The sequence below is a fragment of the Petromyzon marinus genome, chromosome 23 (genome assembly GCF_048934315.1).
Source record: "Petromyzon marinus isolate PM22_M1 ecotype Great Lakes invasive population chromosome 23, UKy_Petmar_22M1.pri1.0, whole genome shotgun sequence".
NCBI classification, from domain to species: domain Eukaryota; kingdom Metazoa; phylum Chordata; class Hyperoartia; order Petromyzontiformes; family Petromyzontidae; genus Petromyzon; species Petromyzon marinus.
Window position 1 is genome coordinate 10,238,534 of NC_133689.1, and position 25,272 is coordinate 10,263,805.

A 25,272-nucleotide genomic window follows, 5' to 3' on the forward strand; every position below is an offset into this window, starting at 1 on the left:
CAACGACGACGATTATGCATCCTGTATCTATATTTAGACAGATCATGGGACCTCCTCTGCCAGTACCAAAATATGATAATAGGTTTTTTCCCTTTATTCTGGCAACAAAACAGGTGTTAAGATGTTAAAACACCAAACTGAAACCTTTTGACAAGGAATCATGTCTCCATAAACCACAATGCTTGTGGTCAGAATGCAAACACACTCTGATAATATATTCATTGTCCTTGAAACTGATTGGTTCACACCAGAGACAGCTTTATTTTCAGCCTCGTCTCAAACGGTGTTAGACCAGAGGACGCCAAAAGACAGGTTAACTGAGTTTCCTTACCTTATCTTCATCCCAATTGACCTTTCCAAGGTTGTTACCTCTACAAATCTTTATCATGGTCTTGATTTTATTTATTAAATATTTTGTTTATTTAAGTTTAATTCGCTTAGTTTACTGTATTTATCTTCGCGTAAACTTTTTAAAAACCTTTTTTTTTATCTTAACCACGCGTTCCCTAACCGCATTAGCAATATTACGTTATGAAATGTAGGAATTACATTTCAGAGCTATCACTGACAGAGTGCATCACTTAATGTGAGCAAATGGCTCCAATTATTTCCATGGTTCACCTGGAGAGTCCATTCAGATAGAATATATCATTTGAAATGGTATCTAGGGTGTTGATTTGACACCAACATGGCAAACAGGTAATGCCACATACACACAAACATTTTACATCAATAACACTATGTAGCACAACTTTTGTTCCTGGGTAGTAAGTGTTATTTTGTAATTGCTTATGCCTAAAAAGTATAGAAAATGGCCATTATTCCCCACAACTTTGCTTTTGTGACCAGGACTAGAAATGTACCTATTATCAATGAGAAAACGGGCGAATTTGTTTCTTTTCGTTCATATAAAGTCAGAAAACAACAACATATGAATCAAATTTCACATGTTTTTCTCGTGTAAAATAGCCAGGCAACCGACAAAACAGGATCGTCCTTGTAACAAATCAGAATAAACTCAAACAGATATTGGCCAAACATCCCAATGGGGAATGAAACATCACCTGTAAATTACTCAATTAGATTTACAAGCAGCAACATCGCCCCCTACTGTGAAAACTTGTCAGGACCCTCCATGAAAAAGTCTTTAGACTCGGTGAGACAATTCCTTGGTAAAACAAGCAAAAAGGTGAAATCAAGTTGGTACACTTGAAAACCTAGTTAAATCACCTGGATCTGAATCAAGAATCTCAGGCTTGCCAGATAAATGCTGTCAAAGGTTTTATGAGTTCATTGACCACCCAGCCACCTCAACCTCTTACAAATAAAGTCTATATAGTATGACATTAAATGCTTTACCTTTGATGATTGTACGTAACAAGTGAGTCACAAATCACTGCATTAAAATGACACCTAAGTCCATTGACCATGATGCCTTCTGGACCAATCTCTTCTGAGAGTATGTGTTTAAACAAGGCCAACCATGGACTGGTTTTGACATCTTTGAGCCTCATCAGTAGGGTGTGGGCCGTTTCAAAAATGCTTAAGATATTACGGGCAAGAGCCATCCACTAACACAAGTGATATTTATCGAGTACAGGAAAACTGTCGAAAACCATTTTCTGCCGTCTCGCAGGTCGGGAGAAATTGAGAAATATGTTTTCATAAAAAAAAACAGGTAAGAAATCCATCTATCATTGTATGATTCTGTCTGTCTATCTCGTCTAATGACAGTAAATAAAAAACATCCAATATCGTATGGCATCTCACCTTATTGGGATTGACTGCCGTGATGATCCAGACGCAGTGGGAATTTCCTTCATAGAAACCCGGGAAGTTTGGAGACATGATGGTTCCACTGGGACCAAACACACTGGCGCCACATGTCTGGGCTGCGAAAACGAAAACAACAACAACAACAACAACAACAACAAAAAGAACAATTGTTATAGCCCCATTAGAGTGATTCATACAGACGCATGTATATAATCCTTGCATTCAAAATAAACAGTCTTGGCCAGGTGGCAAGAGTTTTAACTATCTCTCCAGAGTCCCCATCAACAGGCCAATCCACACATCTTCATGAGTTTAAAGTTAAAGACAAGCCACAGTTGTGCGATTGTAGACGTTCAACCCCAAACCACGGAGCATATAGTGCATCGCTGTTGTCTGCACTCATGCATCGGAGGAGGAATAGCAGCAAAACTACACTGACTCTCGTGGAGCCATTTTGTCTTGGCTAGTAGACCTCGACATTGGCATTCAGCTCCTGATAATATTACCATAGGCAAGAATGAGCAATCATCTCTCCAGATTTATAACCTATGGTTCTAACGTTTGATCCATTATCAACACTTGATCCATGATCCAAAAGTTGCGAGTTAAAATCCCATCAGTGTATAATCTCTCCAGTGTGGTCTTGTGAGTGTTTTTATCCTTTTCTCTCCCCAATGTTATCGCGACTGTGCTGTCAGTGTCTGATCATGAGACAAAGAGTCCTTACGTACCTCTAACAACACAGCAGTGCCACAATCTGCATTAGAGAACAGCCCACGGAAGCAGATATCACAAAGCTACCTCTGAAATATCTTCCAAGTGACCTCCGGTTCGCATAGTAATATTCTTGACATTGAAGTCAAATATATAGAGAGTAGTTTTTTTTCAGTTTTGTGAAATAGGCCGGAATACCGCAGAAAGACGTGGTGGGAGTGACAATTTTAACCCGACTGCATTCTGGAAGGCATTAAGGATTCATAAAAAAAATATATATATTTGACTCACAGATAGACCCCATGAGTAACAGAGAGACCCACGGACATGCACAGAGACACACAGAAACGCACAGAGACACACACATAGAGTGAAGCTCCTCCTCCCCCTCCTAAGACCTCATGGGGGTTGGGGGAAATAATTGACGAGTTCCCCTGGTAATTTCTTGCCATTTCCAGTCCTGGGTTTATTACAGAACTGGAAATGAGCAGCATTCAGGTGGAGAAACAACCTAATGCAACGTGGATTTTGTTTGTGCAGTCATTGGTGATCAGGCTGAGACAATCCTCACACGTAAGAACCGAGTAAAACAAAACTCAGTTAAGAACCCAGTTTAATCACAGCCAGCTGCCTGGATTTGAACCCAGGAGAGCTCACCGATGCCCAGCCCAGTACTCTTGAGGCACCCGGCCACCTCGCATCTCCGTAGGGTCCACACAATATGTTCCTCTGAGTGGAATTTCCGCCATGGTATGTTGTGAAAAATCATAATAGGTGTTACTGTTTCTGGCAATAAAACGGGCGTAAAGATGTTCAAACACCAAATAGAAACCTTTTTGCACGGAATCAAGTCTGCATGAATCACACAGAGTACTTGTGGTGAACATGCAAACAAAACATGCTCTGAAAATATGTGCATTGTCTTTGAAACTAATTGGCCTTTAGGCGTTCTCTTGTCTGGCACTGGTGAGACTAGGCCATAAAGAAGGCTGTCTTGGGTGTAGGCCAGTCAGTTTCAAGGACAATACAAATATTATCAGAGTTTGTTTGCATGTTCAATACAGGAACATGTGGTTAATTCAGACTTTATTCTTTGCAAAATGTATCTATTTGGTGTTTGAACATCTTAACACCCGTTTTATTGCCAGAAAGGGTCAAACATGTTCTGATTTTTCATACTTTGTTCCTGGCAAAAAAGGTCCCATGGTAAAAATGTACTTTGCCGCAATGATCGTGCAGGCACATAAACACCGGTTAAGTCTCAACTACTGTAAAAGACTGACACAGGTGGTCATGTTAAAAAGGGCCCGGGCTACGTTTTCCCACCGTTTCTTTTCGGCTGTGGGCAGAGACCACTGTGGGGTGCTGAAAGCTGTGTTTTTTTGCAGTTGTTCCGATATTTATTTTCTAATTTACATTAAAGAGTTGTACTGTTAGCAGCAGATCGTTCTTAGTGCCACCAACTTCGACCATATAAGTGAGTCAAGGTACTGAATATGGACGGAGACTACAACAACTATTCCCCACTAAGTGGCGGTGACGTCACCACGGCGCTTGTGCCAGGCCAGGTGCACTCTGAGGCCATGTAAAGTGTCTAAGGCCCACTGGCAGGAGGTGACAGGACAGACCTAGGTGCCATGGATTGCCTGACTGATATGACCTGTGCCCCCTTACTGTGCCAACGTGCTGTGATTTAACCGCCAGACACTCCGCTCGTTGTTGTGAGCGTCGATCCTCTGCCCTCCGATGTTTCTGGAAGGTGACCGCCTCCAACTGACCAGTAGCAGCGTCCACCACTTTGAACGTCCAAAGCTCACAGAGCTATCATAAGGCACCTTTTAATTTTGTATGGTTCACTGTTGAAGCCTGACACGCAGAGAGACAGTTTCAAGAGTGGCAAGGCTATGGGCAACCAGATGGTATATGTTTTGAAATAAAACCTAGTGATTGTTGAGGGAGCAAAGTCAACACAAAAGCGTATTTATCTTTGAAATACCATGCTCCCAACTTTATGAGGAAAAGGCATATATGTGCAGCTGTGAAGGGCACACACTGCTAAGCTGTAAAAAGAAAAACGTTGGCATCTACGAATAACATCTGCTAATACCCTTGTCTGAGATCAGTGCTGACTTTATTTAATACGACACCGTGTTAGTGGCCTGCCTTTCCCTGCGTGTGTGTGCATCTGTGCATGGACGCAGAAAAACGGACTATGGTTCCGGTGTACAGCCTCATGGACTGCTGTTAAGGAAACGTGATGTTAGCCACCATTGCCTGCCTTGCGCACAAGTGAGAAGTGGAACTAGTACCGTGCACGCAGGGCCCCCTCTTGTTTTCCGAAGTGGTCGTATTTACATACCACACCGGCAACTAATTTATGGCTGAGTGAAACAAGCTGCTGGAGGCCCAGTACTTCTGGCTCAGATATTGCTGAACACTGACATCGCTTGTTCATTTATTAGCAGCAACACAAACACACGCACCAACGCACGTCTTCAAAAATAACTGCTGCCATTGCTCCAATGGAACCTATATGCAACATACTGACACATGCCCCAGCTGAAAAAAAAAACACTGAATTGTAAGACTTCTAAAATTAATCAAATATCGGCTGTTACATTAATTATAAATATATAATCAGTGGCATCTGTACGTGACATTCTAAACCACAAAAACACAGCGGTGCATTCAGCTCCACCGATCAGATCTGGATGGCGGTATTACGTTGAAATTCTTGTGCACCACTCATTGTTCTTTTCGGTAAAGTCACGTATGTGGAAATACAATAAAATTATATTAAAACAAAAAAACAATCACGACGTTTCGATCACAACGCAAGCGATCTTCATCAGGTGTCAAGAACAAATCACGGAGGTAAATACAACAAAAAGATGAGAGACGAGAATTCAACAAACCTGAAAAAACATTATGTGAAGCACATCCAGTCAGGCCAACAACACAGTTAGACACTTCCTGGCGGACCACGAATTTCAGAAGAGTGTTAAATTTCGTGTTCAACCTTGGGATTGCACATACCAGCATAGATAGAATGAAAAATACGAGGTACACGGTCAGTATAAATACATATACAAGTCCACCAAGAGGTAAGGAGGGAGGAAAGACGGACAGGGAGGCAGAGAGAGAGGGGGGGATGAACAGAAGCTTAAATAGGAAATACGGTTGGAGGGGGGGGCCAGAGCGAGAGCGGCAGCTCAAACACGCAAATCTTACACATACAAAACGACAGCTCAAAAAAGGACCACCTCTTGTAAATACAAAACGGCAGCTCAAAAAAGGGCACATCTTACACATAATTACAACGGTAACTTCCCCGTAGAAGTGTGATAATAAAGTATTAAAGCTTTCGTGACTGCATAAAATTACCAATGAGTAATTTTATGCAGTCACGAAAGCTTTAATACTTTCTTGTGCACCGTATGAAGCCAACCGTGCTAATAAGAGGTGTGTGGTTTCAGGCCAGGGAGGTCCTGAACAGATGCCATATTTTCTGTCTATCTGTTATAGCAGATGTGTAGAGAATTCCAACCGGACCTACATCTCTACTTTATCGACCTGGTCATGGCCTATGATACCATCAATAGGCCTGGGCTCTGGGTTATTCTTTGTACATTCGGAGTCCCTGAATCTGCGCACAAAAATTAAGGACCTTCACGATGGTGAACAGGCCCGGATAAAGTTGGAGCCATTCCCTGTTCACCTTGGCATGCGACAGAGATGTCCTCTGGCTTCCACATTATCTAACATATTTTTCGATCACAAAGCTTGTGAAGGCTTATATGGCTGTACTGAAGGAATATCCATTTGGTACAGATACAATGGGAGGCTGATTGATGCCCGGGTGCAGTCGAGGGATGGCTCCCTATTGGTCAACCGTGTTATTTATGCTGATGATCTGGTGATTGCTGCTCACTCAGAAGAGGAGTTGGAGGCGCTGCTACTGAACCTGGAACATGCCACCAAGTAGGGTCTTATCATTAGCCCCACCATTTTGTGTAATCAAACACTCCACCCCTTCAACTCCCCATTGGTGATGGGGAAGTTGGAGAAAGAGTGGAGAGTTCTCTATACCTAGACACTGTGCTCATAACCAGCTCCAGTTTGACAGCAGAAGCGTCACTCCAAATAAGTCGAGTGGCGTTATATTTTCATCGGCTGTGTAACACTGTGTGGAAGCTACCTGTTATGTTGCTCCACACACGAAGCATTGGGTCTTCTTGGCCTCGGTCATGCCCTTCCTTCTCTATGCTTGTGAAACGTGGCCCCCCTAATGGAACATCTTAGCCAGTTAGACACATTTAGACTGGCCTGCCTACAATACATCCTGGGTTTAACTAAGGTGGATTGTGTGAGGAGTTCACAAATCCTTGAAAGATCTGGACAAAATCCCATCAGTCTCCTCAGGCAGGCAAGGTTGCATTGGCTGGGTCATGTAGCCCACATGCCCGGCCACCACATGCCTAATCAGCCTTTGGTTCGGCCGGATAGAGGGAGCTAAATGGGTGTGTCATGAACGAGAGAAGAGATGGAATCATGTAGTACAAGAGCATGTGGAGCTGAGTGCACTTGCCAAGGACTGGTACCAGTGGTGTCAAGATCGGCCTCTGTGGAGGAGGCTCGTGAAGGATGCTACTGGGCAGTTGGGGGCAGTCGCCTACCAGCAACAACGGAGGGCAGAAGAGCGACGCTCACAACAACGAGCGGAGCCCTGGGTGGCTAAAACATAACAAGTTGGTACAGTAGGGGGCACAGGTGGTGCATCAGCCAATCATCTCAGTCAATCAACCCACGACACCTGGGTCTGTCCCGTGACCTTCTGCCAGCGGGCCTTAGACACTTTACGTGGCCTCAGAGTGCACCTGGCCTGACACAAGCGCCATGGTGATGTCACTGCCACTTAGTGGCGAATGGTGGTGTTGTTGTTGTGTAACAAAACTGCATTTTAATTATATTGATGAAAGAGGCCCATGATTAAGTAATGCCTGTTGAAGTCAAAGGTGACACGAAAATCCGTAGCAAGTTGGGCCACCAGAAGAAGGGACCACTGTCTTCTACCCAAACGGGACCAAAACATTGCACCACCTCCAAGCTTTGACATTCCTTCATCAGAACACTTGGTGGAACCATCAACCGCATTAGAACATCAACAGGACGACGCGCTCATCTCCGACACCAATGTAACGTTCAAGACACAAGCCACAGTGGTGCAATTGTGGTCGTGCAATCTAAACTGTGGACCATACAGTAAAGCACTGTGGTCTGCGCTCCTTCAACGGAGGAATAACAAAACTACACAAACTCTCTCCGGAAGCCCTCACGCGGCAAGCAGACCTTGACATTGGCATTTAGCTCATGAATGTATTTTTGTCGTACGTAAGGATTGAATAGCGGTGAATTGAGCGATGCAAACGGTTTGACTGTCCACACACGGCTGAAACTTGCCATACAAATGCACCCGTTGAGAAACAATACTCACGGAGTTTTCCGTCTGAAGCCCTGTCCTATAAATCTGAAGAGATCAATGAATGGAATTGTGTTAAGGTCATAGCCTGGCTTTTTTGCAGATTAATCAGTGTTTAAGCATGCACTAAATCGATATATATAAATCGTATACAGGTGATGAGGTCATGCGCAGACACACACACACACACTTCCTCCACTTGCCCTCAAAGCACGTGGAATTAAAAAAAGACCAGGAGCAAGAGGTCACCGTTGCCAATACCATCGATGTCACCACAACGAGCCATAGACGAGTTCCTTCTGCCACTTCCAAACAAATGTTGTGCAGTTGACACCACATCTCCGCGATTCTGCTCTTACAATATGTCCCAACCATTTTAAAAATATTTTTGATTAAACCGAGTTTGTTTTGAAGTTGTCTAACTGCCTTAAGCCATTTTTTTCATTGCATTGCATTTTGTACCAATTTTCATCAATACCTCTATTTGCCTAATTAATTAAATTAGCTTTACAGTTATTTTCTATTTCTTACATATTCAACAATTAAGGTGCAATTCACCTATTATTTACTTTGCTTTCATCAAAATGTTTTTTGTATTGTCAAATTTTGTGTGGATTTGTTACATTTAAAGTTTTTATTATTATTATTGGGCCCAAAACATTACTTGACGGAAGACAGATCGCCCTTGTAAAACAAAGGCGCAATGATGTTTCATGCGTCTCAATGGGTTTCTTTAATCTCATTAAAACAACAAGAGATTTGACCATGCTTCATCAAACTGACCATTGGCAGTTTGATGAAGGCGGATGAGCGTAACTGCTGACCACAGCTTGGTCCAGCGCCACCGCTGGAGGCGGTGGCGCTGGACTACGGCGACTGGCACGCAGGTGTCCCCCTCCTCCCGTAATGCATCGTGCGGCGCTTTCAGATGCGCTTCTGCGGCTGTTTGGAATGCTCCTCCTTCCGATATTCGGAAGCCACTGGAGCTATGCACTTTTAAATCATCTAGATTGAAAACTAATTTCTTCAGAATTGCTTTTCGTGTTTAGTTGTGTATCCTTACCCCACACCTCCAATGAGCACGGTTGGCTACGCACGGTGCAAAAGAAGTTCAACATGCATACATAATGACAAATCGGTCGTGCGACCGATTTGTCAAAGTCAACACAAAGACTTTTCAAACCCCTTTTTCTCGTTTTAACATTTTTTTTTATGTACCGATGAAATTTATGTTTAATCACAGAGGAGGCGACCTGGATTTCAACCCTGGATCTCAATTTTACTCTCTCAGTGCCAGATGCATTCCAGCTGTGTGAGAAGTCGATAACCCAAGCATCGATTAATCATGAATAAAATATATAAATACATTTACTACTTTTGAAGTTAGTGCCCATTATATAACACAAAAGCTATAACGGAGGGGCTATATTTCGCAAACGGGTATAGTCTGACAAGTAGAAGGCGATGCATCTGTGCAGTGTTAACCAATTAGGTTATTTACAGTTACATTTTTCACATTTGGAAAATCTGGACCATGACCAGCACGCACGGCCTATTATTTTTCGAATATCAGTCACGGGATCTTTAACGTCCACTGTGAAGCAGATGGCAAGTGTCTGCGATCAACACACCGGCAGTATCATTCACCAGGGGGCCACGAGGCTGGAACCGCGAACCCCTGCAAAACTAATTTCGTTAAAACGGCTTTTTGTGTTTAATTTGTTGTTCTTTCCCCGCACCTTCAATTAGCACGGTTGACAACATATGGTGCAAAATAAGTTCAACATGCACACATAGAAGTGGCAATCGCGCTACAATTTGGCCGTACGACAATCTGGTCGAAAAGAACCAGTGTCTTCCAGCTCAAAGGAGCAGAGGGCATTTGGTCATCTCCACTGGGGGCCCTGAACCTGTGGATGGGATTTACAAACTATGGAAATTACAAATAATTGAGGCCAATTCTCCTAATGACAACTACAGCCATCTTCCCAGAAAGTGGTGATCATGAGAACGGGCAGGTTTTGAACGCATGACCTTCTAATGGTAAGTCAAGCGCTCTAACATCTAAACGCAGTGCCACTTTGCGGGATACATTTTTTTCAATAAATTGTGGTCCAAGGCTCCTGTAAACGTGTGGGTGGTCGCCGAGCAAGAGCTGTCCCATTCATCTAAAAACAAACGCAGAATTAAATAAAAACCCACGGGTGGCATTTGCAGGTACATTTACATAAAAGTAAATCTCACGGTTCATTAAAAACTATTGTCTTGGAGACTTAAGAGCCAGCTTCGTCTCTTTACGACTTAAGGAAACAAGCAGTCGATTTAAGGCTTAGACATATCACACCTGAAAAGGTTACGACGATTTTAGGAAAGTGGCTAACTTTTTTTACGGTAAACGTGTTGTAAATATGATAATTTTAACATTTATATCGGCTTTGAATATATATTTTAAAAAATTGCTTTACGTAAGTAAACCACACACACACACAAAGAACATCTCACCCCATGTAGCTCTGTAGACGCCACTTGCTGCCAGTGAGTACTTAATAACGCTGGATGGGGGAGGGAGGGGATGTGACCAATTTTACTGCCTGACCTTTACATCCATCCTATTGACTTCTGTACAGACTCTACCCACTATGTACTTACTTGTTTAAAGTTGAGTCAACTTAGGAGGGAAGTTCAGGACAGTTTTAGATGTAATGCGCCAATTATTGCATTTCCCATGTTTTGGGTATCGAACCTAGGTACAGTATCTGGGATAGGAGTGCAATACCCTGACCACGACATCGCCGTTTCGCACATACACCTCACAGTCACATATACGCAGCAGGTGTGTTGTGATTCACCACTCGAAATTAAATTGGCACGGTGCAAGGTGCCAATTCGATTAATACATTTAAAAAATAAACTTTTATTTGTATTTTGTAACCAGGCAAGGTCCACTGAGCTATGTAGCGCTTCTTTCAGAAGCAACCTGGCCACAAATGGCGGCTCAGCCAAAGTGGCTTATCGTGGGGGGGGAAATGTAATCGCAGCCAAATTACTCTAAACGCATGTTTCTAAATGTGGAGGGGAAAAAGAGGAGGACCAAGAGAAAAATCCACGCGTCCACAGGGAGAACACGCAAACTCCAAATATACAGGCGTCAGGGTCGGGATCGAATCCAACACGCTCTTCCTTCCAGGCGATACCAGGCGAGGTAATTAACATCTCACTATCGTGGCGCCATAATAATATATTATTGAGAGGCCTCCACTGGCTAGAGGGAGTTAGGTGAACCCATTTTGTAGAATATATACAGTACAACATTGAAAAACATCCAGTCATGCACACACAAAGACAATGTATCCCTACCTATCACCCACATACACACACTTCAATAAATGTGTCCAACAAGTGGCATCTTCTTTTTTTTGTGTGTAACTCACGTCTAGGCAATCTGAATACCACGTTAAAATTGAAATAACACCAAAAACAACTCTATTACATTTTCATATTAATGGTATGCTGCATGCAGTAAAAGCTCATCTACCCACAAAAGGTTAGTTGTGCGAAATATGACTTGCAGAATGTCAATAAACATCTATAAGTTTTAAAATTAAAGCCTCGACCTCTTTTGCATCCCATTTGTAAATCCTCACGGAGGAAAAGTGGAGAATTGCGTTAACGATATTCGAACGGATGCCTGACCCCCATCGTAAAATATTTAATTACCGTTACATCACGGCACGGTGCACATGCTACTATGATTACATTTTTAGATCACCCTAATTGGCACGCAATTAGTTTGCAATTTTACTCACAGGAAGTCGAAATACAATAAATGCAGTCCATCACTTTTCTCTTAATGAAGAGCCAACAATGATACTCATACAATGAGGGAAAAAAGTATTTGATCCCCTGCTGATTTTGTACGTTTGCCCACTGACAAAGAAATGATCAGTCTATAATTTTAATGGTAGGTTTATTTGAACAGTGAGAGACAGAATAACAACCAAAAAATCCAGAAAAACGCATGTCAAAAATGTTATAAATTGATTTGCATTTTAATGAGTATTTGACCCCTCTGCAAAACATGACTTAGTACTTGGTGGCAAAACCCTTGTTGGCAATCACAGAGGTCAGACGTTTCTTGTAGTTGGCCACCAGGTTTGCACACATCTCAGGAGGGATTTTGTCCCACTCCTATTTGCAGATCTTCTCCAAGTCATTAAGGTTTCGAGGCTGACGTTTGGCAACTCGAACCTTCAGCTTCCTCCACAGATTTTCTATGGGATTAAGGTCTGGAGCCTGGCTAGGCCACTCCAGGACCTTAATGTGCTTCTTCTTGAGCCACTCCTTTGTTGCCTTGGCCGTGTGTTTCGGGTCATTGTCATGCTGGAATATCCATCCACGACCCATTTTCAATGCCCTGGCTGAGGGAAGGAGGTTCTCACCCAAGATTTGACAGTACATGGCACCGTCCATCGTCCCTTTGATGCGGTGAAGTTGTCTTGTCCCCTTAGCAGAAAAACACCCCAAAAGCATAATGTTTCTACCTCCATGTTTGACGGTGGGGATGGTATTCTTGGGGTCATAGGCAGCATTCCTCCTTCTCCAAACACGGCGAGTTGAGTTTATACCAAAGAGCGCCATTTTGGTCTCATCTGACCACAACACTTTCACCCAGTTGTCCTCTGAATCATTCAGATGTTCATTGGCAAACTTCAGACGGGCATGTGCTTTCTTGAGCAGGGGGACCTTGCGGGCGCTGCAGCATTTCAGTCCTTCACGGCGTAGTGTGTTACCAATTGTTTTCTTGGTGACTATGGTCCCAGCTGCCTTGAGATCATCCTCCCGTGTAGTTCTGGGATGATTCTTCACCGTTCTCATGATCATTGCAACTCCACGAGGTGAGATCTTGCATGGAGCCCCAGGCCGAGGGAGATTGACAGTTATTTTGTGTTTCTTCCATTTGCGAATAATCGCACCAACTTTTGTCACCTTCTCACCAAGCTGCTTGGCAATGGTCTTGTAGCCCATTCCAGCCTTGTGTAGGTCTACAATCTTGTCCCTGACATCCTTGGAGAGCTCTTTGGTCTTGGCCATGGTGGAGAGTTTGGAATCTGATTGATTGATTGCTTCTGTGGACAGGTGTCTTTTATACAGGTAACAAGCTGAGATTAGGAGCACTCCCTTTAAGATTGTGCGCCTAATCTCAGCTCGTTACCTGTATAAAAGACACCTGGGAGCCAGAAATCTTTCTGATTGAGAGGGGGTCAAATACGTATTTCCCTCATTAAAATGCAAATCAATTCATAACATTTTTGACATGCGTTTTTCTGGATTTTGTTGTTGTTATTCTGTCTCTCACTGTTCAAATAAACCTACCATTTTAATTATAGACTGATCATTTCTTTGTCAGTGGTTAAACGTACAAAATCAGCAGGGGATCAATTACTTTTTTTCCCTCACTGTAGTTATTGTGACTCGTGAAATAATAGGATAATTGTTCCGGCGGTAGTAAGACCTGCTAGCCACGTGGCCGTATTCCCAACTTTAGCACTGTGTGCAATGTTGTGGTTAAAATGTGGACCGTGACAACCTCATACCTGTCAACCCATACGGTTTATCCGTGTTCTTGAACAGATAAATTGAGTTTTCAGGTCTATACGGTGTAAGGCCGTTTCAATAGAGGCAAAACATTTTTTGTTAATTTGTTTGCGTTTCTCCCTTGTGATGGGACTTTGCAGGATGAACGTTGAGATCTATAAGGGCACGGGGTGATCAATAAGGTCTAAATTGGTCTGTAATAAGGTAGGCACCGATAAGGGGTTGACAGGTACGCAACCTGGTGGACGATTGCTTACTCTTGTAAATGAAGTCACGGAGTCTTACGTATCTACTTCATACCATATCGGCTGATTTGGCCGGTTTGCCATTTGAGAAAAAAATAACTTCTTACGCTCGACGGGCCTCACCCGATTTAAAATGCCCAAACTCAGCGGTGCACTTTGATTCACACCGCTGCCGAGTAAAGCCTCCCCACACTGTTCCCATCGTTCACGGTCCCACAACGCCACAATCCATCTCACTCCTGCACATGAACTAATCTCATCGCTCCGTCACACGTATATTTACACACACACACACACGCACAGACAAGATATCTCCCTTATAGCCTTAAAAAGACTGCTGGGGCAAGTGCTGTTAGCGTGCACCTATGAAGGCCGGTACGGCACACGAAAGGGGGGGCATGGGTGGTCGGTACCACGCTCAAGGTCGCCTTCGTCTCACTAGTGGCGATGTTTACCCATTTCACCAGGCGCTGTACTCATTTGTGGCGGAGTCGACCTAGGGGAGGCCCAGTATCAGTTCAGACATCACTCTGAACTGGTGGGGTAGCTCATTGAATCTGGCGTAACAGGACAGCCACGGGGAAAACCTGTTCTCGCACATCGTGTATTTAATTTACTCAGTTCATTTTCATCAAGTTCAAAGTCAGTGTTCCCGTACTAAAATGAGCTCGGGGTATACGGCTAATCTCCTCAGCCCTGCAATCAAAATTCCACATTGCCGTGGGAGAGAGCAGCTTCGCCCAAACGATGGCCGAGGTCGACTTTCAGAAAGGTCCTTCGGAGACGTTGTCCCAACGTTGGGCCAACGTTGGGCCCAACGTTGCACGTTTACTCGTTTTGCTGAAACCAGACACAGTAACCGTTGACTGGCACTGAACTTGCAAGCTTTACAAATTTTGAACCGACAAAAGAAAAGCATTGTGGGTGCAGCGCAAAGACAATACATGCTATATATAAAACAATAAAAAATTCTCACGACGTTTCGACCATAACTCAAACGGTCATCTTCAGGTGTGCTGAAGATGACCGTTTGAGTTATGGTCGAAACGTCGTGAGATTTTTTTCAGCACACCTGAAGATGACCGTTTGAGTTATGGTCGAAACGTCGTGAGATTTTTTTATTGTTTTATATATATTTTATTATTTTGTTGTTTCTCTTCAACGTGACTTTACCGAAAAAACTAAGAATATGAATTACTGCAGTCACGAAAGCTTTAAATCAAAATACAATACATGCTGTTAAACAAGTGAGTATTTTACACTGATTATAATGTAAACCCGATGGACAGCATTAAGGAACTCATCCACAAAGGCATTTAATTAATATAAATTACCCAATCAATGGACGAGTGAATGAATGCGCATAAAACGCCACTGTATTTGCCTCCATTAAAACAGGCGTGCGTTTTTTGCACGCCGAGGTCGTGATTTTTTGAGAGCACAAACGAGTGTGAAACGATACGTTCACGAAGCCCTAATTTACGACAAGTCGAGCATGAACGCAGTTGGCTTAGTAGTGACATCCTCGTTTATGAAGACAAAAAAAAACAAAAGGCAGAGTTTACGTGCTTAGCCACCTCCCACGGCCACTCTTCCTCACCCCTCTCTCTCTCTCTCCCATCGTTGCCCCGTTCCCTCCCTTTGCCCTCCCGACCTTCTAACCGCACTGCAGTGGTCGATGCCCTCGCCAATTCTCGCAATTAGTCCATCTGTCAGGCAGCTCCTCTTCCGCTATGGCAACTGACGAGGTCTGTCTCCCCCAACAGTCTCTTCTGCTTCTCACCTCTCTTCACATCGCGCGCCAAAGCAAAAGCTGCGTTTCCTTGCCAAGCCTGCCGCGCAAAGACACTTGCCTCCTCCTCCTCCTCCTGCTGCTGCTCCTTCAAAGCACGCACCTCATTGTAATCTGCAGCAGTCGAAGACTATTCATTTCATCCGTTCGCCAGTCTCGTGTCCACGTTGCCGACAGTGGCGATATCCACGAAAGCCTTTTGCTCTTTTTCACCTTCTGCCCCCCCACCCCACCGCACTACAGCAACTCCGCAACTCGCCGCTCCTTCACAGGTTGCTCGCTAACAGCACTTGCCCCCAAGCAGTCCCTTGAAGGCTAGACGGTGGGCTACGTGTCTTGGGCGTTGTCTTTACCGATGGACCAGGACCGTCGCTTGCCAGGTTTCATTTCTCTGTGGCAGCCACCCTCCTCCCCCAGCCGTCTGGAATGCCATTCCGGCTGGACATCAGCAGCAGCAGCAGCAGACTTCGGTGTTCTCCCAAATGTGAAGAGAAACGTCAAGGCCTCGCATCGTTTGACTGGCGTTCTCCGCCGCCTCAAGAGTCACGATCACGCGTGTCTGTGAAACACTCTGCGTGCGTTACGAGCTGCACCGCCCTTTTAATCATCAACAGCAGCAACTTTGAGAATAGCAAGGTTTTTTTTTTTGGGGGGGGGGGGGATCGTGTAAATATATAAATGTGTCGTTAAACCCGCCACCACCCGACGCAGCCAATTAGTAAGGTTTGTCACGTAAACAGAACGTGCCGATTCGTTACGAGCACAGCACACCGGTGTGTTGGAGAGCAACGCCACAGCTTTTACAATCTGAGTACGGAGCGTGCCATGCGCGAGACACTTCAGCGCGAGGCTGATTCGCCCTCTGCCGGATTCCTTTCTCCGTCGTTGCTGGCGCCTCGCCAACCACCCTTGCCCTGTCCTTTCTCCGTCTATCGCCTCGTTTCCACTCTTGTGCCCCCCACCCATGCATCCCCCATGCTTAGACATATATCTCTCTCTCTCGATTTGTCTTGACCAGGGCTGGAGATGAAGGTACAGTTTGCCTTACATGTGCTTTAAGGCGCTGCAGTGGCTAGGAGATGTTAACTCCCTCGCCTGGTATACATGAGGTTGCGGTGTTCGATCCTGAACCTGACGCCTGCTGCTGTATATTTGGAGTTTGCGTGTCTCTCTCTCGTCATCATCACGGTGTCTAGGAGATGTTAACTCCCTCGCCTGGTATACAGGAGGTTGTGTTGTTCGATCCTGAACCTGACGCCTGCTGCTGTATATTTGGAGTTTGCGTGTCTCTCTCTCATCATCATCACGGTGTCTAGGAGATGTTAACTCCCTCGCCTGGTATACAGGAGGTTGTGTTGTTCGATCCTGAACCTGACGCCTGCTGCTGTATATTTGGAGTTTGCGTGTCTCTCTCTCATCATCATCACGGTGTCTAGGAGATGTTAACTCCCTCGCCTGGTATACAGGAGGTTGTGGTGTTCGATCCTGAACCTGACGCCTGCTGCTGTATATTTGGAGTTTGCGTGTCTCTCTCTCATCATCATCACGGTGTCTAGGAGATGTTAACTCCCTCGCCTGGTATACAGGAGGTTGTGTTGTTCGATCCTGAACCTGACGCCTGCTGCTGTATATTTGGAGTTTGCGTGTCTCTCTCTCATCATCATCACGGTGTCTAGGAGATGTTAACTCCCTCGCCTGGTATACAGGAGGTTGTGGTGTTCGATCCTGAACCTGACGCCTGCTGCTGTATATTTGGAGTTTGCATGTTCTCCCCGTGATTGCGTGAATTCTTCTCCGGGTCCGCCAGTTTATCCCACCACATCTAAAATTAACATGCATTTTCATTATTTGGCTGCTGTACATTTCCACATGTTAAGCCACTTTGTTGAGCTATCATTTGTGGCCAGGCCCCTTCTGAAAAAGAGCTACATAGCGCAGTGGACCAGACCTGGTAAAATAAAAAGTATAGTTTTGTAAGGCTATCGCTTTTTTATGATTGTTTTTTACTATTTCTGTTGTGTTGCTTAAATTTTGCTTAAATTTAAATAGCAAACACTTGCGTTGTAAAGTAGTGAACCTGATAGGCAGCACCTGCCTGTAATGCATTTAAATAAGACTCAAGCATCACGCCGAGATGGAAGCAGTGGTGACATTTAAATGGGGCCTGTACCACGCTTCAATCAATGAGAGGTAATCATCCAGCAGCGGATGGACAAACCGATGTAAATTATTACATCCCTCATATGCATCCAAGAGTAATGAATAATTAATCTAAGGGCAATTCACTTACAACATGTATCCCACTTGTTTAGAATCACACGAGTTATATATATGTTTTTGCAAAAGCAACAATTAAGAGAATGTAAACATTGCCACAGGCAAAACATTTTTTGAACGAGACCTTTGGAAGAGTGAGTGACCTTGATTGCAATTCCGAAGCCACCCTTTACAATTTTGAATATTTGATCACGTGAAACCTGGCCACATTTCATGATTCACAGATGGCCACATTAAGAGGCGGTTAACCCATAAGCGGTCAAAACAACATACCACTTCACCACGTTTCTGGAATGCCCTTCCCCTTCAAGTACAGCTTTAATGACCTCGCCTGGAATACAGGATATCGTGGGGTTCGACGCTCCCGACACCCGATGTATATTTGGAGTCTGCATGTTCTCCCCGTGGTCACGTGGATTTTTCTCCTAGGTCCTCGGGTTTTTCCCTCTACATTTAGATTCAACATACATTGTGAGCATTTGGCTGCGATACATTTCCATATGGCAAGCCACTTTGTTTGAGCTATCATTTGTGGCCAGGTCGTTTGTGAAAAAAGAGCTACATAGCGAAGTGGGCCTTACCTGGGAATATAAAAAACTAGTTTTAGAATTTTCATTTATTTTTTTGTCTCCCAAATTAGTTTCTTTTTTTTCCAAACCAAAACACAGAGCCATACTTCCACCTTCACCTAACCTTTTATGGCAACCTCTCGCTCTCATATTATATTTGAACCATTGTTTTTATTCGCGTGCGTTTCCTTCGCAACCGTCAAATACATCGTTTGTTGGCTGTGCAATAAGGACTCCACCACTCATTCTCTGCAATGTTGGTGTTATGTATTTGTTTTGTTGCTGCTGCTGTGCTCACGCAGCCATGGGTATCCCTCGCAAAATAGCCGGGCAAGCTTGCTAAACGGAACCGACATCCGCATGACAAATCAAATAAACTCAACAGTCAAACGAGGCAACGTTAAAGGGCCTCCCTACTTTAACACTATTTTATATAGTCCCGGGTCTGTGGTGAAAATTCCACGTTAAGGGCAAGCTTCCCGACAGTACAACCACCATTGTGATGTCTCGAAAGTGGTACTTGGTTTTTTTATCGACCTGCCAGAAGGGTGATGGGACCAGTCGCATCCCTGACCGGGATTGGAACTCGTAAGGCTCTGGCTGTGAGTCGAGTGCTGTACAAGTGGTATACACAGGTGGTTTTAATAAACATACAACAAAATACGAAATCAACCGTGTACTATTAATATATTAAGTATGTGAATTTAAATTAACCAGCTGAGGGGTCCACCTCTCAGACAACATTCTCTCCTTCAAGGGTGGCGTAACCTGCCGTCGTATATATCCTACAAATCATTTTAAGCTGCGTAGTGATCTGAGCGTATGTGTCACGTAAGCCTCGAATCTTCGGACCACGGCCGTTATCATGCGGAAAGCGTGGGCGAACGAACAGCATAGAGTTAAGGCAGTGTTCAGTTAAAATTAACGGGCCTTGAAAACACGGCAACCTTTTTGAGAGCTGGCGAGAGAGATAGAGGCATGGGGAGAGACTGATAGAGCGTATGACCATATTTGCCAAGGAAGGCCCCCTGTGTGTTGTTTTTTAGAAGAGGTTGTTTAAGAAATGAATGCAAGTTGCATGAGAGTGGATACCAGGAATTTCCATGAGAGCACAGGGTAAGCGACTTGGACGTTCAGAATACGATTAATGTTGGAAGAATCCAGAGATTAGGGTTAGTGTTCGGAGACGGGGACCCGAGGAAGGAGCAATGCCCATTGCTCCCATTGGTCAGAGTGCTGGGCTTTAGCACGAAATCAGGAAAGAGGATTCTGGCATTTGAAGTGAGGACATTCGGACATCAATCGCAGGAATAGCTAAGGAACTGAAACATTATGAACAGAGCAAAGGCAGAAGGCATTGTAGACATATTAAGAGGTTGCCATAGGTTGGGCAAGTGTGTAGCATGGAGGTTGGTGGGTGACTGAGAAAAGCATTTAAGTGACACCGAGATGGGGTTGTTGATGAGCCATTAGGGTCTAATTTCTGACCAAAGTGTTGAGACAATTGTCAGCGTGGCAAGGATAGGCCAATCTTTTTAATGCCATTCTATTAGCAAAAGAAGAGGACATTGTACGGACATCGCAGACAAATGTAGCCGTTTAATGGCCCATACATCTCCTTCTGTAGAGAGTGCACCAACAGGCTTGGTATATTATAAATCAATCAATCAGTCGATGAAATTCCATTAATTTAACCACAGCAGAGCTCATTGAGATTAAATGTGCTGAGCGTGGTGGTGCACGCCTGCAGGTTGGTGGATTACACAGAGATTACTGAGTCTCTCAACTGCTCAGGGCTATGAGGTAGCCCAAGGGATGTGAGTGGTGTCTTCTCCCACATGGCGAATTGCCTCCGGGCACTCTGGCTTCCTCCCGCATACAAAACAAGCCAGAGACTTGAAACTCAATTAACCTTTGCCGGATGACTAATGTTGATGAGTGCGTGGTTGATGATGCCGTAGTGGCGAGATGTTAATTACCTCGCTGGTATGCAGGAAGTCGTGGGTTCGATCCCGACCCTGACGCCTGTCTATTTGTAATTTGCATGTCTCTCCTCATGGTCACGTGGACTTTTCTCCGGGTCCTCCGATGTTTCCCTCTATATTTAGAATCAACATGCGTTTGGAGTATTTGGCTGCAATACATTTACACGTGATAAGCCACTTTCGTTGAGCTGTCATTTGTGGCCAGGTCGCTTCTGAACAAAGAGCTACATAGCTCAGAGGGCCTTACCTCGTAGAAAAAAATACATTGGGATCGCTCAGGACCAGTTCAGATATCACCTGCCACTGATGTTAGCCATGGCCGGGAATGGAACACAATGGAACACGATCACAAGGCAGTGAACTGACACTATTATTTCCAGAATGTCACAGCTTACATGGAGACAGAGTCTCTAACAGAGATGCTTATCATGTCCAGACAAATCCTTCCACGATGCAAGTATTTTGCCCCTTGATGCTTATATGAACACACATGATAAACAATAACCATCCACAGAGCTCTCGCAGCTGTGCAGGGTAAGTCATTCATACTCCACCCTGCATGACTTAATACCGAGCATGATTAGCTATAGTCTAACACAAAAGGATTTGATGCAAAGATAACCAAAATAGGCAAAGCTCGATATTCAAGCGAGCATTGCATCTGACCAAGTAGTGACTTTGCCGAATCCCTATGGCAGGAACAATTCATACACAGGACAACCACTGTTGATGTTTCACAAAGTGGTAACTCATTTTATTCACCCCAGTGAGATGATGAATTGAGTCAAACAGATCGTCATGATTTCAATTAGCAACTTTCTGACTGTTAGTAGCCCATTTCAAATGAACACATGTCCAGAAATCCTATTATGTTACTCAGAAATTTCCAAATCTGGGATTATTTTTGACGACGAATGAAAACCAACGCATTTATTGCACTATCAAACGTCACCCTCCCACCAGCGAATGCGTGTAACGGTTACCGTACGCTTGCAGCCACTGAACATGGTTACCGCCATCAAGAAGCGAACAAACATTCACCAAGTTCATAAGGGGGAGCGTTGCCCAAAGCTGCCCCGTTGACTGGAATATTGACGCCTTAAATGAACGAACCTTTACACTGTGGCTTTTGGTCGCTCCAGGATGCAAACACATCCGCCACCCGCTGACAGATGATGCTCTTCGATCCAAGCAGAACGAATCCCTCGTCGCAGGTGAACTGGATGGTGGCTCCAAGCCTGCATGGGGATCGCCACGAGAATCGGTTGTGCATTCAGACAAAGACAAGGGTCCACCGTATAGCCTCAGCAGACTTTTGGGGCAAGTGCTGTTAGCGAGCACCTCGCCCGGCACACAAGAGGCTGGGTGGAAAGCACCAGACTCGGCCGCCTTTGTATCCCTGGTGGTGATGATTACACGCTATACCAGGTACTCATTTGAGGGTGAGTCGACCTAGGGGAGGCCCAGGACTGGTTCAGATAATGTTCACTGGTTTTCGCCATGAGCAGAAATCAAACTCGGTGGCCAGGTTTGTAGCACAGCAGCGCGCTAACTGCTACACTAGCGCATTCAAACAAAGATAAACACACGCATGGCTGCACACAGGCAAAGACATATATACTGGGGCAAATGCTGTTCGTGAGCACCTATCAGAGCCGGCACGTCGTACGAGGGAGGAGGTAGGTGGCAAAATCAGCATTAAAGTTGAATTTATCAAAGGTGGAATTAGCCAAAATTGAGTGTCAAACCAAATTTACGATGAGTTGTTTTTGATTAGTTGCCTTTTTTGCACTCATTATTGACCGGCTTGAAAACTCCCATTTAATCAAAAGGCGCCTGCCGGGAATCGAGAGCAGGACATCGCCGTTACCATCTCGGCCAATATTGGCAAACCTGAAGCCACCCACACGAAGGCAATGTGCGGCGAACGGATCCCGGCGTCGCGAGCCGAGCATTAGGCCATCAGTCTCTGCCCCCCCACCCCCCAACCCCACCCCGCCCCTCCCGTCACCTGAAATCGGAGCCGGTTCTCGTGCCACGTTCCAGGTCTCCGGGGTCTCCGCATGAGTTTGACGCCTGTGTGAGTCCCCCCTCGCCGGCTGTGAGAGACAGAGAGGAGATCACAACGGCGTCACGCCCACCACAGCACATCGCCACTCCCTGCCCTCGACGAGATCCTGCAGCAGTTGCGCAGGTGACGGTGAACCTCCAGGTAAGTGGCAACAGCAAAAAAAAAAGAAGCACGGCGATATGGAACCATGAACGCATCACGGAGACTTGCGCATTGTACAATCCACTGCTCTAGATTCAAAACGAATTTCTTTCGTGCTGATTTGTATCGTTGTTAGTTTGTTGTCCTTCCCCCGCACCTCCGATGAACAAGGTTGGCTACATAGGGTGTGAAAGAATTTCAACATACAGTACATAACACTGCTGAATGAAGGCATCCCCACGCAAGTGGTTCTTTGGCTACGCTGGCCAGTGCGGGTTGGTGAAGGTGAGGAGCATAGGCGTTGCAGCGCGGTAGGGTACAACAACAGATATTTCTGCACTGCAGATCTGATTAAATCGAGGTGATGTGCGTTCCAGGTGATGTGTCAAAGGACGATTTAATATTCAAACAATATTCGATGAACATATGGATAAAATACAACTATAATATCATTCCGGACCTCCGGAACACCATAAATTAAGCATTGATCTCCTCTCGTCATAATTGATCACAAGGTGGCACTGTGGGTAGGCTCGCATGGCCCACAATGGGAAGGTCAGAAGCTTCAGATCCCGGTAAAAATGAGGCTCAATGTGTGGTAACTCAAAAGGGGTCAATTGATGGAGAGTCTGACCTCTAACCGTTTCGACCTGAGGAGGAATCCGATGAGCTATGAAGCTCTTTTTTTTTTCCACGGATGTCTAGTATGGGCACGGCGTCAGCAAAGTTACAACAGCAAACAACCGCAAAAATAACACACGACGTGAGTGCAAAATAGATAAAACAAACTTCTCAAGTCACTAAAAAAAATCATTGTTTAAGTCCGATTTATCAAGCTTGGACGAGGCAGCAAAAAAACCAACATAAAAAACAGTGCCAGACCACACCAGGGTAACGCCACACAGCAGTCGTCCCTCATTAAAATGGCACATTAACATTTCACTATCGATACGCAGGGGGTGAGGATCAAAGCTAAGTGCTGCCAACAATACTGACGTGAACAGGGAGACGACATGACTTGAAAGCCGAAGATGCCGCGCGCAAGTAGGCGATGATTGATCAAATTCACCTCATTAAAAAAATATATTCTTCAGTTCACAACAACGTGCATCGAGGCGTAAAAATCCGAATTTGCATGTATCGGGTGCTTAACAAGGACATGTTGTGTTGCCATCGTCATGAAATGTTTAGAATACAAACGTACGAATTGAGAACTTTTGTCCGCCATCCTTGCCAGGATAAAGCTTCACACCACTGAACTTCAGGTCTTTCGCCTTTTTCACTGAAAGAGAGCAAAACGGAACAAAGCACCACAATAATGAGCGATCATTATGGACAAAGGAGAACTTCAATATCGCATACTTTAGCGACAAAAAAAAACATGTTATCTTTCTCCATCACTTGATCTTGATTGTGCTCTCAGCATGAAGTTATGAGAAAAAGTGTCCATCATATCTATTGCAATGTAACCCTTCATGTTGTACCTCCCCCCAACCTCCAATTAGCACAGTTGGCTACGTATGGTACGAAAGAAGTTCAACATACATACACGCAAGGAAGCAAATATCGGAGTTACCTTTGATACTTTCCCACCTCAAATAATGTTCGATACGTGAGAATCAATACCTTTTCTTTAATTCTCAGAGCCGGAATTTAGCCGAGATAAGTGCAGAAACAAATTGAACGTGATTATGTTGTCATGCTGTCATTGGTAACTGGGGTCAGACCATTATCAAGTCACCACACTTGAAAACCACGTCAAATCATAGACTCGAACCATGGGTCTGCAGCGGAACTAGAAGTTGTAACCTCCCAGGCCCTAACTATTTTCCAATCACCGCACACCACTCATGGCTCTGCTCAGCAAAGTATAATCGTTTAGGTTGAGTGAAAACGCAAAATAGGTTATTTTTCTTCTCCTAATTTTTTTTTTTTACAAAAACAAATGAATGCTCGAATTCTAACGGCAAAACTGGACCAATAGTTTGTCGTATTTAGGCAATAACGCTAACGGTGATTTGACTCGGGGAGAAAAGCAGATTGCACACTCATTACCAGTTTGCCACGACCCGGCCCAATCTTCCACAACAGCCAGTGAGAGGTTGTATCACGAAGACCCAGTGTACACCCACACACCGGCATTAAATGCAATTGCTTAGTAGAGTCCTGATGAGACATTCTATTGTAATGACATTTTGGGGGAAAAGAGAAAAACTTTATCATAAATGCCTCCCAAATGTGGCCGACTGAGACATGGCAAATGTTAAAATATAGTTTTTTTTCAAATGACAGCAGGTTTTTTTTTTAAATATATAAACTCACTTCCGTTCTCATTACTACTGCTGGCATATGTCTGCTTGCCCGAGGCTGGCCACAGCATAACTCTGTGCTCTCCTTTCTCATTATCACAACCGGGCGAGGTTGGATCGCAATCGAGAGGTTTTCGAGGTTCAAAACCCTGGGTCGCCGGTTTGACTCAGCCCCATTGTCCCCTCAGGGGTTAACAAAATGGGTACCACGTTGTGGGTAATTCAACAGCGGTTGTCCAGTAGAAAGGCTCACCCTGCCATAGGAATGTGGAATTTCCATCACTGGCTCTTGGAGGGCTGTGAACAAGAGATGGGTGCC

General features: G+C 44.6%; 1 protein-coding gene across 2 annotated transcripts in view; it reads right to left on the reverse strand.

Moving 5' to 3' along the window:
* The window catches only part of LOC116945092 (CUB and sushi domain-containing protein 1-like), a 630,678-nt gene that overhangs the window by 338,258 nt on the left and 267,148 nt on the right, over window positions 1-25,272 (reverse strand). For both annotated transcript variants that reach the window (XM_032959197.2, XM_032959196.2), the window contains exons 7-10: window positions 23,849-23,926; window positions 22,444-22,531; window positions 21,546-21,670; window positions 1,771-1,892 (exon numbers count right to left, since the gene is read on the reverse strand). In XM_032959197.2, the coding sequence (XP_032815088.2) occupies window positions 1,771-1,892; window positions 21,546-21,670; window positions 22,444-22,531; window positions 23,849-23,926 (413 nt within the window). The remainder of the gene's footprint in view (window positions 1-1,770; window positions 1,893-21,545; window positions 21,671-22,443; window positions 22,532-23,848; window positions 23,927-25,272) is intronic.